Genomic DNA, 17,365 nt, shown 5'->3' on the forward strand with positions numbered 1-17,365 from the left:
CTAAAGCAGTTGTAGGAATTTATGGCAAAGTGTGGTCATTGTGTGCATGTGACAATATCACAAATTCTCCACAAATGTGGCTTGTATGGAAGGGTTGCAAGAAAAAAGCCATTCCTCAAGAAACGCCACATGTAGTCATGGCTGAGCTTTGTCAAAGCGCACCTTGAAGATTCTGAGGCCATATGGAAAGAGGTGTTATGGTCAGATGAGACTAAAATGGAATTATGTGGCCTTAACACTAAACAATATGTCTGGCGGAAATCCAATACAGCTCACCATCCAAATAACACCATTCCTGCAGTAAAGCATGGAGGTGGTAATATCCTATTATGGGGTGTTTCTCTGCAGCAGGGTCTGGAGAACTTGTCAGGATAGAAGGAAAAATGGATGGGGCAAAATACTGTCAAATTCCGGAGGAAAATCTGCTGCCCTCTGCCAGAAAGTTGTCAATGCGAAGAAGGTTTACCTTCCAACGTGACAATGACCCAAAGCACACAGAACAAATTACCACACAGTGGTTGAAGAAGAAAAAGGTGAATGGTCTTGCATGGCCTAGTCAGAGCCCAGACTTAAACCCATCAAAAATATGTGGAACAATTTGAAGACTGCAGTCCATAAATAGTCACCATCAACTTTAACTGAACCTGGGCAGTTCTGCAAAGAGTGGGAAAATATTGCAAAGTCTGGATGTGCAAAGTTAGTAGAGACACATCCCAACAGGCTAAAGGCTGGAATTAAAGCAAAAGGTGCTTCAACAACATACTGACACAAAGGGTGATCCTTTTACCAACTCAGTGAGTTTGTTTTTGATTTTTTTTTCCCTGACATGTTAGTGTTATATCTTTCACTTAGATGTTATAGGTAACATCTAAATACATCTGGATAAAACAAAAACTGTGCATGTCTTCATTTCTGGCTGGTGATTTTACACCCACTTACATTGATTTGAGTTATTTTTACCAAAAAAATGAAGCAGTATAAATTCTGGCCTAAATTTTATGAAGAAAAACTACTTATTTGCAAAATTTTATAATAGAAACTAAGTTTTTTTTTAATTTTCGGTAGCTTTTTCGCTTTTATCCAAAAAAATTAAAAACAGAGGGAAAATGTGACACTGGATTACTGCACAGATCTTGAAGAAATACACAAAGCACACCAAGATTCAAGAAAGAATAAATATTAAATTATATCTAAAGGCAAAAGGTTTTGATTTGTTTTGGAAAGAGTGATGAATGGTGAAAGGTCCTATCAGTATTTTTGTTTCTGTCTGTGTCCCATTGATGGGGGATTTCCCACCACTTCCTGTCCCAGAGACACAACAGAAAGTAAAAGGAAATCCCCTGTAAGGCAGCTGTCACTGGAACAGGGGTCCCAACTGAAAAGCTCTCTCTTCTATTCTTGTTCTTGTGAATTATAAAATTTGTTTTTTATTCTTCATCACTCTATCCCAGTGTTTCTCAACCTTTTTTCAGTCAAGGCACCCTTTAAAATTATGGACAGTCCCAAAGCACCCTATAAAATTATTGATAGTCTTGAGGCACCCCATTCTAAAATGGGGTGCTTCAAGACTGTCCATCATTTTAAAAGGGCACCTCATTCTAAAATGTTAAAAACTATTCTGATAGTTTTATATAACGCAGCAACATCCACACATGTAGGACACCCAACATTAGAGGTAATTTATTCTTCCAAAGCAAACACTTTTGCACACTGGTACTGAGTAGTACTCCAGACTCCAGTGTTTCTCTTCTCCTTCAGTTTTTCTCTATCACTGAGCGAATGTGACCCCAGCACCGATGGAGAGGGGCAGGGGAGGGTCAAACTAGGAAGCTGTGTAGGCAGCTGACATCCTCCTTATCAACTGATGTCATTGGTTGTCAGGATGCAGGCGGCTAGAAGGTTGTAATGGGTCACAATGAAAACCTGTGGCTTTGTGTAACTAAAAGTGAGGCTTGTTCCACTGGCTAGCTTGTATACAAGTTTTTGGCAATTTTTAGACATTTTGCCAAGGCACCCCTGAAGAAACCTCAAGGCACCCTGGTTGAGAAAGGCTGCTCTATCCAAAGCTCTAAATAAAAAAGGCAGTAAATAAACAAACCAAGCTCTTCACCCTAACGTTTGTGGTCTAATGCTCATGAATAACCATGATTGCCACCATTGGCTGCCATACCGTGGGTATAAAAAAAAATCACCCCCTTTAAAATAATCACATTTTGTTGCTTTACAGCCTGAAATGAAGACAGACACAGTTTTTGTTTTATCCAGCTGTATATACTTAATGGAACTTATAACATCCAAGTGAAAAACACCCAAAATATTGTCAGAAAAAACTTAAAAAACAGAATAGCCAAGTTGGAAAAAGGATTACCTCGTGTCTGTATTTTGTTGAACCACCTTTTGCTTTAACTCCAGCCTTTAGTCTGTTGGGATGTGTCTCTACTAACTGCAATATTTGCCCACTCTTCTTGCAGAACTGCTCAAGTTCAGTTAAATTTGATTATGACCGTTCGTGGACTGCAGTCATTCCACAGATTTTCAATGGGGTTTAAGTCTGGGCTCTGACTAGGCCATGCAAAGACCATTCACCTTTTTCTCCTACAACCACTCTGTGGTCATTTTTGATATGTGCTTTGGGTTATTGTCATGTTAGAAGGTAAACCTTCTTCCCATTGACAACTTTCTGACAGCAGATTTTCCTCAAGAATTTGACAGTATATTGTCCCACCCAGTTTTCCTTCTATCCTGACAAGTGCTCCAGAGAAACCCCCATAACAGGATATTACCATCTCCATACTTTTCTGTAGGAATGGTAATAATTGGAAGGTGAGCTGTATTGGATTTCCACCAGACATATCATGAAAATCCATCTCTTCAGAGAGGCCTATCCTGCCTTTAACTAATATACCAAACTTTTCCTTTCTCCATCAGCTCATGCCCAACATTTATTACCTTTTTATATCACTTGACCCTTCCTTTTAGATTGCAACTCTAATGAGAAGGACCCACAGATTCCTCCTGTTTTGAATCCTATTGTAACGATACTGTCTGCTTCCATTTTGTAAAGTGCAGAGCAAACTGTTGGTACTATATAAATCCTATAGTAAAAACGGGTAACTCTGGCACACAGGAGTAAAGTAGTGTAAGGGTGAAAAGGATAAAAATTATAAAATTTATAAAGTAAAAAGTAAAAGATGATAATGGCAATATTGGCATACAAGTACTAAAACAGGGTATGTAAATGCATAGGTGTACAATAAGTCCTTAGAAGAGTCTCTCAGGCAACTTGCCTGGAATCTTTTTAGCAAAAAAAGATGGCAGCCATCCTCGAAGCAAGCTAGCTCTGTATGCAGGGACAGAAGAAAAGAGACAGGAAGCGCCCGTCTGAGTGTAGTAATAACACTGTATTTAATAGCAAAGGATTAAAAACACTCACAAAGGAAGTAATAAAACAAGCTCACCTGTGTATATGAGAGATGACCAATCCTCAAAACGTCCTGCAGGCGCCACCGGTGGTTGGTGCAATAGCACCTGGGCTAATGGAGATGGTCAATCCTCCAGAATGGTGGTGTTGTAGAGCCAATCCAGTGGCATTTGTGCAGGAAGGAGCCTAGTAACCAGCATGGAACACTCCGGCAGGATGTGACATCACAGGAAGAGGGTCAGTGGGGAGGAAGAGCACAGACGTGGGAAAGTCAGGCTACGCACTCGGAGCCTCTAGCTCCTTTTATTGGCTCTACAACACCACCATTCTAAAGGATTGACCATCTCCATTAGCCCAGCTGCTATTGCACCAACCACCGGTGGTGCCTGCAGGATGTTTTGAGGATTGGTCATCTCTCATATACACAGATGAGCTTGTTTTATTACTTCCTTTGTGAGTGTTTTTAATCTTTTGCGATTAAATACAGTGTTATTACTACACTCAGATGGGTGCCTCCTGTCTCTTTTCTTCTGTCACTATATAAATCCTGTATAATAATAAGATTTTATATTATATATATTGAAGTCGTAAAGTTTAGATGCCATGAACATAACACTACAGAAGATAGTACAATGTGGTCTACAATGAACATAATGTAAGATTTCAACTTTAAACAGGCAGAAACTGTATGGTTAACAAGAATGAAACTATTTAATAGAATAGTCTAATCTAATAATCAAACTAATGATTGAATTCTGTCAAATAAGTATTTTGGTAATTTTTTCTTGATCAGCAGCTGCAGCCAATGATCAGTGTGCTGAGGCAGTGGAGAGTCCCCACTTTCAGAATACAATGTTGCAGTGGAGGGATTTTGCTAATCCTCACTTGTATGGATGGAGGATTCTTTTCGTTTTTTTCATCAACCTTCTGGCTGATCGACAAAAAAAAAATCTATGACCAGGTTAAGAGTCCCATTGTCAGATATTTGATGAAGGTGAGTAGTGCTGTAGGTGCCCCATCTACAGTTGCAAGAAAAAGTATGTGAACCCCTTGGGATTACGTGGAGTTTTGCATGAATTGGGCATAAAATGTGCTCTGAACGTCATCTAAGACACAATAGAAGAACACAGTCTGCTGAACATAATACTACACAAACATTAGATGTTGCCATGGTTTAATTGCACATAACATGTAAACATTCACAGTGCAGGGAGGAAAAAGTATGTGAGGCCCTAGCTTAATGACTTCTCCCAGAGCTAATTGGAGCCAGGAGTGAGCAAACCTTGACTCCAATCAGTGTGATGATATTGGATGTGTTGCTGACAGCTGTCCTGCCCTTTAAAAACACACAGCTGTTTTGGGTTTACTGGTTTCAAGAAGCACTGTCTGATGTGAACCATGCCTCGCAGAAAAGAGCTCTTAGAAGACCTACGATCAAGAATTTTTGACTTGCATGAAGCTTGATAAGGTTACAAAAGTATCTCCAAAAGCCTTGATGTTCATGTGTCCACGGTAAGACAGACGGTCTACAAATGGAGAAGGTTTAGCACTGTTGCTACTCTCCCTAGGCATGGTTGTCCTGTAAAAATGACTGCAAGAGCACAGCGCAGAACGCTGCATGAGGTAAAGAATCCCAGAGTGTCAGCTAAACACCTACAGAAATCTCTGGCACATGCTAACATTTTTGTTGACACATCTACAATAAGGAAAACGTTAAACAAGAATGGAGTACATGGGAGGACACCACGGAGGAAGCCATTGCTGTCCAAAAAGAATATTGCAGCACGTTTGAAGTTTGCAAAGAGCACCTGGATGTTCCACAGCACTACTGGCAAAATATACTGTGGACAGATGAAACCAAGATTGAGTTGTTTGGGAAGAACACACAACACTATGTGTGGAGAAAAAAAAAGGCACAGCACACCAACATCAAAACCTCATCCCCACTGTAAAACATGGCAGAGGGAGCATCATGGTTTGGGGCTGCTTTGCTGCCTCAGGGCCTGGACAGATTGTTGTCATTGATGGGAAAATGAATTCCAGAGTTTATCAAGACATTTTGCAGGAAACCGTACGACCATCTGTCCGCCAACTGAAGCTCTGCAGAGGATGGGTGATGCAACAGGACAATGACCCAAAGCATACAAGTAATTCAACAAAACAATGGCTGCAACAGCACAGAATACGCCTTCTGGAGTGGCCCAGTCAGAGTCCTGACCTCAGCCCGATTGAAATGCTGTGGCATGACCTTAAGAGAGCGATTCACACCAGACATCCCAAGAATATTGCTACAGTGAAACAGTTTTGTGAAGAGGAGTGGTCCAAATTTACTCCAGATCGTTGTGCAGGTCTGATCTGCAACTACAGGAAACGTTTGGTTGAGGTTATTGCTGCCAAAAGGAGGGTCAACCAGCTATTAAGTCCAAAGGTTCACATACTTTTTCCTCCCTGCACTGTGAACGTTTACATGTTATGTGCAATTAAACCATGGCAACATCTAATGTTTGTGTAGTATGTTCAGCAGACTGTGTTCTTCTATTGTTGTGACTTAGATGATGTTCAGAGCACATTTTATGCCCAATTCATGCAAAACTCCACGTAATCCCAAGGGGTTCACATACTTTTTCTTGCAACTATACCTCCCTGTTGTAACTTATAGAGCTCGGGGTGAGATTTGTCCATTTTGGTAAGTATGGAATAAAGTTTATTACTTTTTGAAGTTGTTCAGTTTTGTCCAAAGTTCACGCTGACCTGTGTATGTGGGGAATAGTTTACTGGTCTTTTGCAATTTCAGGGATTCCAGACTTGAGCTGAATCCAATAACCTTGTGTGGGCTGTGAGAACCTTGGGTGATTCCTCAATGGGTTGTATGTACAATATGTGACAGCTGGGGGGTTGGGAAGGATGACACCCCTCTGCTCTTCAGATGTTGTGATTTCTCCACCTTCATCCCTGGTTGTCAGGGTCTCTGGGAGTCATTATCTCTGGGTGATATTTAGAGTTCTCTTGATTCTGAGCAGGATCCCAGCTGGAGGGTTGTAGAGGAAGTGCAATGGTTGTGATAGAAGTATAATTATTAGAAGATTGGCTCCACCCACCAAGGACCAGGGGGCTTATTTTATACATAGACTTTGTCCCAAAATCTCAAAATGTGTTAGTTACCGTATATTTCATGAGATCAGACTGAATGCAGAGGTATTTATAAGAATCTGAGGGCAGAGTATTGAGTCCAATCAATGAGAAGTCCAGTTTACCCACCAAGACTTCGGTTACCTCCCTCACCTCTTGGGGAAGGCTGTGGTGTCACCTAAAAGGAGCAGAGGTCAGAAGTGTCACATATTCCTAATCCCTGTACTCTGTGCATTACACATTCTTGACTCCTGTCTGCCCCTTCCTTGTACGATGTGTACAATTCCTACACCGGAGCACTGGGCTATGTATATGACATACTTCTACTGCTGCACTCTATGTACATTATATTCCTGATCCCTGCACTCTATACATAATGCTGTACATTATACTCCTATCCCCTGCACTTTTTACCCAATGTTGAACATTATACTCCTGACCACTGCACTCTATATGTGATTTTCCTGTTCCCTTGTACTGCATTCATGTTGTACACTGTATACACTATGTTGAATATTATAATAATATGGGATGACAACTAGTTTTAGTGCAATTTTTAAATTAAAGAACAAAACTGTCACACCAACCAGGGTTTACTATAGTCAAGCACTAATTATTCTAACCCCCTAATATAGTTTATTGCATAAACCACAAACTCATCAGACATTCAGTTCAAAATGGAGACATTGTATGTATACGGGGAGTCCAGTGAGCTCAGAGCTGGCTGTGAATAATGAGGTCCATCAGCCATAAAGTGCTGGTCTAAACATGGAGGATCCAATCAGATGTCTACAGACAATAGGGGAAATGTGAGATGCAGAAAAAAGAAGAATGGCATAAAACTAAAAACATTTAATCATTTTATTAATCCAAAAATATACAAAGAAGCAATAAATATTCCCTCATTTATAAACATAAGAAAAGTCAATTGTTCGGGAACATCAAGGGGGATTTACTAAAGGCCAACAGATGGCACACTCCACCGGGGAAGCTGCACTCATTTTCCCCAGAGCTCAGTAAATGTTGTGAAACCTAAAGAATAACCAAGCAGGGGTCGGTACATACAAAACTACCATTATGCTTACAGAAAACTGGGTGAGAGACGTCAGCAGAGCCTCACTACATTCACCAAGCGCTGGCAAAGATTCCCACAAAGAGTTCCCGTCTTCAGTTCCATCAAAATACCAGAAGATGATCTTGGTCATGTGGGTGTTAATTACATATAAGAAATGTTCAATGATTCTGCATGCCATCGGTCTCATCCATTGGGCTTCTTGAGAGACTTTTGTAGAACAATCACAAGGTGGATTATTTTTAACGATGTCACAAAATCCTCTGACATCATTCATCCATACACACAGAGAGATCAGGATTGTTCATTATAAGAAGTTCAGTAAGTGATCCGAATTTCCATTTACACGAAAATGATGTGGAAGTCTTTATAACACCGTACATTTTGTCCCTGGCTCATCCTCTGACTTCAGCTGTATTAAACCCAAAAATGCCATATATTGCAGCTTACAATCATTATATGCAGTGGCTGCACTAGTTTTATTTTTTTTAGGCTTCCCCCCCTTTGTTTTCACATGGTGATCTGGCCAGGAACACATCTCTTGTATTAGAGTGCCGCCATTCCGGATGAAGGAGCACAAGGGGCACCTTTGGACAGCAGCATTGTCAGTCTGGAGGGAGGGGAGTGTTAGATGGACTAGCAGATTTAGATACACTAATACATTGAAGCCAAACTTCAGCTCCAATGTCATTGCAGATAGCAAAGAAAACAAACAGAGAACACACACAGGCCTAGTGCATCACCTTTAAATAACCATTTATTGTAATAAAAGAAGTGGTAATATACTCACAATGGACAATAATGTCAAAGGCACATCATATAAAGGACAGTCTCACTGGATGATATCCATGATGGGAATTTTGGATCTGCAACCGACTTTCGCGTTTCGAGGACTTGCCTCTTCCTTAGCACCAATGTGTGTCCCATCACAGATATCATCCAGTGAGACTGGACATTGCTATCCTTTATATGATGTGCCTTTGACATTATTGTCCATTGTGAGTATATTACCACTTTTATTATAATAAATGTTTTTTTTTTTAAAGGTAATGCATTAGGCCTGTGTGTTCTCTGTTTGTTTTCTTTGCATGCAGTACATTTGGATTTCCCTGGTCCATTGAGGGCAGCAAGGTGTGCACTCTTTAAGGCATTCCATATGTGGTTATAGCCTCTGTGGAGTCCATCCTCCAGCGCAGGAGTATATGTATATGTCATTTTCAATGTAACTGCAGATTACACTGGAAGGTAGCAACTCTCCCAACAGAACCTGAGACTCTCCTATGTCACTGACAGATTACACCAAGAGGGAGGAGCCCTCACAGTGCAGGAGACAGTGATGGTGATGCAGAGGAGGGAGAGGCTCCTGTTCCATGTAGACCCCCAACAGAATACAGCCTCCCCTCCTTCCACCTGACCCCGATACACATATACTACCCATACAGGACCTATTGCAAGGGTTCTTCACCTATACAGGACATACTTCATCTGTTCAGGCTGCCAGCGTAGGGGATACAGATTACAGTACAGCATTTGTCTACAATATCGCAAGGCTGAACGCTGCGGGTAGCAGTAGGTGAAAATTATTTTGCGGAAAAAGATTTCAGAAAAGGGCACAGAAACCAAGACCACCCACTTCATCCAAAGGAAGACACACGATTGGCTATGATGCCCAGTGAGGAATCTAATTGGCCAACATACATCACACATGGGACACTCAGCAGGTCACATTTGTAAGTGGGTTTCTGGTAGTATGCCCCTCTCCTTCAAACCTCCATCCTAAATTCTAGCAGACTTCAGTTTAGTATGGCACCAACGCACTGTAATTCTCATTCCACGGTTGCCAGTTTCCAGATTTATTTTTTGTGCAAAAAGAAAAATCGGGCAACACGCAACTCTTCTAAAAAGAGAACCTGTCTGCCCATCCCCCAATGATAATAAGGGGACACACATCAGACATCGTCCATAAATATTATGCAGGAGAACATATCAGAAGGACGGACGGAGAGGGGGCAGGAGCATGGCAGGCAGAGTACACTCACTGGTTGGGAAGTTTCCGGCGGTCTTTGTGTGAATTACGTTTCCTCTTCTTACTCAGGAAATGCTCCAGTTTTCCTTTCCTCTTCAGTTCTCGATATTTATCCGCCATCTCCACCTTCCGAATGTCACCTGAAAGAGGGAGACACCCAATTACTCCACAGCAACGTCACCTCTGTTGTTCCCAGCTCCGTCCTCTCTGGCTCCACCCTCCGTCCTCCCTGGCTCCACCATCTCATTCTCCATCTCTATCCTCCCCAAGCTCCACCTTCCCCACCCACCCCAGATTAATCTCTGATCTACATCCTCCCTGGCCCCACCTCACCAACTCCACCTCTCTATTCTCCATCCTCCCTGGCTTCACCCCAACCTCCATCTTCCCCGGCTTCACCCCCCCTGCCCCCCAACTTCCATGCTCTCTGGTCCTCTCTGACTTCATCTCGTCGATCTCCATCCCCCCCGGCTCCACCTCTTCAATCTTTATCCTCCCCAACCTACATCCTCCCTGGCTCAACCACTTTGATCTCTATCCTCTCCCACTCTGCCTCTCTGTCCTTCCTCCTCCCCATTCAACCCCCACCCCCTCTAGTTCCATCATCCTGATATCTTTATTCTTTCCATCTCCACCTCCCTGGTCTCAATTTGCTTTTGCTCCACCCCCAGCCTCTATTCTCCCTGGCTTCGACTTCTTGATCCTCTGTGGCACCAGCCCTTGATCCCCCATCTTACACATTCTCTGTCCTCCCTGGTTTCCTCTTACCAATACATCCATCACTGCCCCTACTCCACTTCACTGCCCCCCTCTACTCTATGTCCCCCTACTACCCTGCCTCCTCCTCCTGGCACTCTAACTTCTCCAAAAAGCACACCTAATGCTACATCCCTCATCATCCGGCTATGTTTCCACCTTGAGTCCCTCTTCACATTGCTACTCTCTCCACTCCCCAGCTCCCTTACATCTGCAGCTTAGCCATGTTTCCCCCTCCCTCCTGCATCACTCACTGCCTTTCCCCACCTCACTCTCTCTAGTACTGGTGATCTGAAATGATGTTCAACTCCCGTTTTCTAAAGAAGTTGACAATTAATTCAGAGAATTTAATCTGTGAGGCTACTTCAGATGTCTCCCACCATGCACAAAGCACCTGATGATATCATACACTCACCCTTCTTCAGATAAAATGGTTTCTTTCCCTGGCGGGCATCCTCTCGCATTTGCCTCTTGTACTCCAGCTGTCTCTCTCTCAGCTTCTCTTGTTTCTGTGAAGCTTCTTCCTGCTGATCCTGAACACAGCAAAGTTTGTAACAGTTTGTCCCAGCAGCTCTATTGCAGATTTAGCCCCCCAACCTCCTAAAGAAAGCTCAACCCCATTCAACAAGGCCCTGTCCACGGAACTGCCCCTTGCTCACCATCTTGCGGATCAGCTTCTGCAGCTTCTCCCTCAGTTCTGGGTCTCGAGCCTTCTTCAGCTTCGTTTGGACAACCTGAGGTCAGACGGGGACAAGATAAAAAGACTGCAGGAAATGAACGGAGCCCCCCTCCCCACTATAATCAGTGTCAGAGATCACCAATCTTGCAGTTAGCTTTCCATGTGACATCTTCCATGTGGCCCACATTACACCTAGGATGCTAAAAGAACATTACCTACAAATGTGAAGTACGGTCCCCAATAACATGCGTTACCACCCCCGTCACCATGACTGATGGCTGACCCACAAGTATCACCACCATCGCCACCTTGACTAATGGTTTACCCACAAGTACCACCACTCCCGCAACTAAGGGCTGACCTACATGTATCACCACCCCCGCGACTAATGGCTGACCCACAAGTGTCACCAACCCCGCATCTAAAGGCTGACCCACAAGTGTCACCACCATGAATAATGGATGACCCACAAGGGTCACCACCCCTGCCAGCAAAACAATGGCTAACCTCTTTCTCCTTCTTCTTGAGGTCATCCAGGAATTTGTACGTATTCAAAAACACTTCCGGCTTGAATTCCCCGGACAGGTCATCAAATCGAGGGTCTCTCCGCATCTAGGAGATGAAATGCAATCAAATAATATAATTTTCTGTACTGGTAAAAGAATCAAGGTGTCTGTGGAGTGAGAGCTGGAAAGGGGTGTATGTCCCGGGGGTAGGGGAATTAAGGGGAGGGGGAACCTAAGGGCCAGTTTAGGGGGTGGATTGTATGGCTCAAGGAGTGTGGGACAGAGGGGATGCCAGAAAAAAATGGTGAGGGAGGGGTCAAAAAGTATCCCCCCATTTAAATCGTTTCCTACAACCCCTGCTCTCTTACCGTCTTCTTGGAGGAAATCACCTTCCGCAGGAAAGGGGCGGGGTTCTTCGAGGACAACTCTAACGGTCTGTAAGAAGTAAGAACAGTCACACCATGTTGTGTCATGCCATGGTCAGCAGAAGGCACTGTGGGGAACCCACTGCTCCACCTAAGTCCCCTGTAGTGCTCCCTCAACATTCTGAGCTCCACCTTGATATAAAGCAGGTTTTCCATTTTTACTGGCAACTGCCGGAAGTACCCGATTCTCCCTTTGTATCATCTTCTAGAAAACTCCACACGTGTGAGCTCGGAACCACCCAATGTGAGGAGCGTATTCTACAGGAAATACTTTTATATGTTTATGGTGAGTGACCGTCCCCCTATAGTGTGACCCCCACACCACCCCTCGCCATCTGCAAAACCATTGCAGTCAAAATAAAAGTAGGGTTACGAGTACCACGGATGTGTGTATAATTCTAACTGAGCAGCGTCTCAATATGTGCTCCCCACTATGCGCAACACCGGTGGTAAATACGTAATAAGTGCGATTGGCAGCGCTATGGTTACAGACAAAGAACAAAAAAAATCTCTAAACAATACCAATATAGCTAATCAGAAATGTCCACGTCACAAATACTCAAACATGACATCATATTCAAGCCAGCAATACACTTAGTGAAACATTCCAATGCAATATTTTTTACAACGGCGATTAAATGCAGTGCTCCAAGTCCACACAGTGCTGTGCTACAGTGGAAATGTAGGCTCCAATCACACTCCATGGACACAAAGTTGCATGACAAGTCATAGCCCATTGTTTTCAATGACACCCATTCGGATCTATGCAACCTAAAGTTGCAGCAACTTTGAAAATGTTCCTACACTACTTTGATGCGACTTTGTGCCAGAGAGCGTAAAGTCGGACCAAAGTTGCATTTTAAATCGTGAGACTTTGGAGTTGCACAAGTGTGAATGGAGCCTTACAACAAATAGTGTTTTGATACCACGTGCCCTATATGGTATTTGTAACATAGGTGGATGTGACGGAGGTGTAGGTAAGACAGAACACATGCAAAGAGCAGTGGGACACACAAGGATTTTATTGAGTGATTTTGAGGGCACACGATGAGTATAGCAAAGTTCTGGCAAAACAAGGAGGCGGACAAAGATTAAGTCCAGGTTGGCACACAGCAGAGAGGCAGAACTCTGGCAGGCAATGGGTTAAGTCCAGCTTGGCACACAGCAGGAAGACAGACTCTGGCAGGCAATGGGTTAAGTCCAGCTTGGCACACAGCAGGAAGACAGACTCTGGCAGGCAATGGGTTAAGTCCAGCTTGGCACACAGCAGGAAGGCAGACTCTGGCAGGCAATGGGTTAAGTCCAGGGGTCCTGGGATGGAGAGGGGGCTGTAGGGTCTGGCTGCAGCACAAGACCTCTCACAGCACATTAGGTTGCGAGGAGCAAGCAGAGGGGAGACTCTCTGTGCCCAGGTCCTCCTCAGGTATTTATCTCTGGAGCAGGACGCTCCCCGGTTGCCAGGCAACGGCCGCCCTGGGGTCGTGTTGCCGTGGTGACATGCCCTGCCCCCTCACTCCAGCCACACACAGGGAGTGTGGTCTTTGCCTCCAGCGGGTGCAGAGCACAGGAACATCGGGCCGCGCTGTGCCGGCCGATACAAGGAGAGGGGGGCGTGCAGCAACAACCAGGTGGCCTGCATGTGGGAAATCTCCACACTAGGCAGAGGGGAGGTGTGGGGTCCGCAGCAGGAGACAGCTCCCTGACACCCAGCACAGCACTTATGTGGGCTACGTGCGGGTGCAAGGGCATGTAATGGGGAAGGGGGGGTGGTAGAGAGGAAGCAGGGGGGACCGTGACAGTGGACATTTATGATTTGCTATATTGGCATTGTTTCGAGTTTTTTCTATTTCTTTGACCATAGCACTGCCAATCACACTTGTTACATAATTACAACCCTTGCAGTGCACACTCACCCCGTCCTCTTGGGCTGCTCTCCCTCCATCGTCTTCTGAGGCTCCCCCATGGATCTGTAGAAAGCTTTCCTCCCCACTGTGTTCTGTAGATGGAGGAGATCCTCGAAGGACATGGTGGAGAAATCTGAAAAAGGAAAGAAGATCACATGGAGGAGGAAAGGCAGAGAAAACTAAGATATACAAAACTGGATTTGAAGAGGCAGAAATTCACATGGGTTTTAGGGTGGGGGGCAGTACTTACAGTGGGGATCGAAAGTTTGGGCACCCCAGCTAAAAATTTGTATTAATGTGCATAAAGAAGCCAAGGAAAGATGGAAAAATCTCCAAAAGGCATCAAATTCCAGATTAGACATTCTTATAATATGTCAACAAAAGTTAGATTTTATTTCCATCATTTACACTTTCAAAATAACAGAAAACAAAAAAATGGCGTCTGCAAAAGTTTGGGCACCCTGCAGAATTTATTGCATGCACTGCCCCCTTTGCAAAGCTGAGACCTGCCAGTGTCATGGATTGTTCTCAATCATTGTCTGGGAAGACCAGGTGATGTCAATCTCAAAGGTTTTAAATGCCCAGACTCATCTGACCTTGCACCAACAATCAGCACCATGGGTTCTTCTAAGCAGTTGTCTAGAAAACTGAAACTGAAAATAGTTGATGCTCACAAAGCTGGAGAAGGCTATAAGAAGATAGCAAAGCGTTTTCAGATGTCAATATCCTCTGTTCGGAATGTAATTAAGAAATGGCAGTCATCAGGAACAGTGGAAGTTAAAGCAAGATCTGGAAGACCAAGAAAAATATCAGACAGAACAGCTCGCTGGATTGTGAGAAAAACAATTCACCCCCACGTTTGACTGCACGATCCCTCCAGAAAGATCTGGCAGACACTGGAGTTGTGGTATACTATTCCACTATAGAGAAATACTTGTACAAATATGGTCTTCATGGAAGAGTCATCAGAAGAAAACCTCTTCTACGTCCTCACCACAAAAATCATCGTTTGAACTTTGCAAATGAACATACAGACAAGCCTGATGCATTTTGGAAACAAGTTCTGTGGACCGATGAGGTTAAAATTGAACTTTTTGGCCGGAATGAGCAAAAGTACGTTTGGAGAAGAAGAGGCACAGAATTTAATGAAAAGAACCTCTGTCCAACTGTTAAGCATGGGGTTGGATCAATCATGCTTTGGGGTTGTGTTGCAGCCAGTGGCACAGGGAACATCTCACGAGTAGAAGGAAAAATGGATTCAATAAAATTTCAGCAAATTTTGGATGGTAACTTGATGCCATCTGTGAAAAAGCTGAAGTTAAAGAGAGGATGGCTTCTACAAATGGATAATGATCCTAAACACACCTCGAAATCCACGGGGGATTACATCAAGAGGGGTAAACTGAAGGTTTTGCCATGGCCTTCACAATCTCCTGACCTCAACATAATTGAAAATCTATGGATAGACCTTAAAAGAGCAGTGCGTGACAGACAGCCCAGAAATCTCAAAGAACTGGAAGACTTTTGTAAGGAAGAATGGGCAAAGATACCTGAAACAAGAATTGAAAGACTCTTGGCTGGCTACAAAAAGCGTTTACAAGCTGTGATACTTGCCAAAGGGGGCAGTACAAGATATTAACTCTGCAGGGTGCCCAAACTTTTGCAGACGCCATTTTTTTGTTTTCTGTTATTTTGAAAGTGTAAATGATGGAAATAAAATCTAACTTTTGTTGACATATTATAAGAATGTCTAATCTGGAATTTGATGCCTTTTGGACATTTTTCCTTGGCTTCTTTATGCACATTAATACAAATTTTTAGCTGGGGTGCCCAAACTTTCGATCCCCACTGTATGTAGGGAATCAGTTGAGGGGCCAGCACCTATGTCGGGATTGGATTGGGGGGGAGGGGGTGACACACGTTACCTGTGTGGGAATTGGTTGGTTCCTGGTCGGTGTCACTCTTATCCTCAGACTTCTCCTGTGTGATGTAGTTGTGGGTGGAGCTCTTGGCTGGCTCCACCCTCCTCCGGGATGAAGGTCGGTGGGTGGAAGACATTGCTGGAGATCTGTGAGGGAAGAACCAGATAGATGAGACCCGAGCTCCCTGACAAGTGACCCCGATCACCTCCCCACTCTTGGGGCAAAGGCGAGAGGGGGGGGGGGCAAAGGCGAGGGGGGGGGGGGGGGGGGGCAAAGGCGAGAGGGGGGGGGGGGCAAAGGCGAGAGGGGGGGGGGAAGTCGAGGGGGGGGGGAGAGGGGGGGGGAGGAGAGCGAGGGGGGGGGGGAAGAGGCGAGAGAGGGGGGGAGGAAGGCGAGGGGGGGGAGGAGAGCGAGGGGGGGAGGAAGGCGAGGGGGGGGAGGGGAAGGCGAGGGGGGGGAGGGGAAGGCGAGGGGGGGGAGGGGAAGGCGAGGGGGGGGAGGGGAAGGCGAGAGGGAGGAGGGAGAAGGCGTCCCAATAGCGCCCGACTTCCGCCCGCCCTGCGTCCCGATAGCGCCCGACTTCCGCCCGCCCTGCGTCCCGATAAAGCCCGACTTCCGCCCTCCTTGCGTCCCGATAGCGCCCTACTTCCGCCCGCCCTGCGTCCCGATAGCGCCCGCCCTGCGTCCCGATAGCGCCCGACTTCCGCCCGCCCTGCGTCCCGATAGCGCCCGACTTCCGCCCGCCCTGCGTCCCGATAGCGCCCGACTTCTGCCCGCCCTACGTCCCGATAGCGCCCGACTTCTGCCCGCCCTACGTCCCGATAGCGCCCACCCTACTTTCTGCCTACAGCGCCCAGGTCGGGGGATGGGAGGTGCTAGTTGTAAAACCTTATGTGGGGTGTGGACGGACGGCGGTCGGTCAGATCGGAGCATACACAGGACACAAAGCATTTGAGGAATTCTCACCGATCTATGACAGAGCTCAGGCGGAAGAGGAAATCGTCTTTGCACGTGAGCTTCAGAGGCGGGCTGTCCGCCGAGTGACTTCTTTGAAGCTCCACCCTGTTCCCGCCCCCACTGGTGTTCCACCTATGGAGGGCGGAGCGTCGGCTGCGATACGGTCTGTGATTTGGCATACACTGGATAGGAATCCTGGTTCTCCCCTCCCCCTCATTAGAGGCTCCCTGTATTGGCCCCGCCTGTGAGTTCTGTGATTGGACATCCTTCGCTATTGATGATAAATCGTTCGTATTCTAGCCACTTAACTTCTCGGACCTGCCACGTTCGGAGGCTTTTTTGTCCCTCCTGAAGGACTCTCTCCCTGCCCCAGGGATGAATGCCATCTCCTGGATCCTGGGGCTCTTTACATCGGAGGAGATCGGGCGATTAGCTCGGTGACAGATCATGCGAAGCGAAAGAAATAGGATTGGTGATCACTATCGGAGCTCCATCCATATCATAGATCATTATTAATAAACCGAAGCTGTAATCTGCTGAACCTAAAAAGATCAATAAAGTTTTGTAA

At 45.2% G+C, this 17,365-nt stretch overlaps 1 protein-coding gene across 2 annotated transcripts; it reads right to left on the minus strand.

Moving 5' to 3' along the window:
- Window positions 1-7,397: 7,397 nt before the first annotated feature.
- Window positions 7,398-16,991, minus strand: RRP36 (ribosomal RNA processing 36). 2 transcript variants are annotated; one of them, XM_089677108.1, is made up of 8 exons: window positions 16,807-16,991; window positions 15,844-15,986; window positions 13,928-14,051; window positions 11,958-12,024; window positions 11,591-11,695; window positions 11,064-11,138; window positions 10,820-10,937; window positions 7,398-9,788 (listed from the first exon to the last, which is right to left on the minus strand). In XM_089677108.1, exons 1-8 carry the CDS (start codon window positions 16,974-16,976, stop codon window positions 9,658-9,660), a joined length of 933 nt encoding a protein of 310 aa, XP_089533234.1. In that variant the 5' UTR covers window positions 16,977-16,991; the 3' UTR covers window positions 7,398-9,657. The 2 variants fall into 2 exon arrangements, with proteins under 2 accessions (XP_089533234.1, XP_089533235.1); XM_089677109.1 differs by having other exon boundaries at window positions 16,729-16,826.
- Between the last annotated feature and the right edge of the window lie 374 nt (window positions 16,992-17,365).

Source organism: Staurois parvus, unplaced genomic scaffold (assembly GCF_062004578.1).
Source record: "Staurois parvus isolate SC_StPar_1 unplaced genomic scaffold, SC_StPar_1.0 ptg000177l, whole genome shotgun sequence".
NCBI classification, from domain to species: domain Eukaryota; kingdom Metazoa; phylum Chordata; class Amphibia; order Anura; family Ranidae; genus Staurois; species Staurois parvus.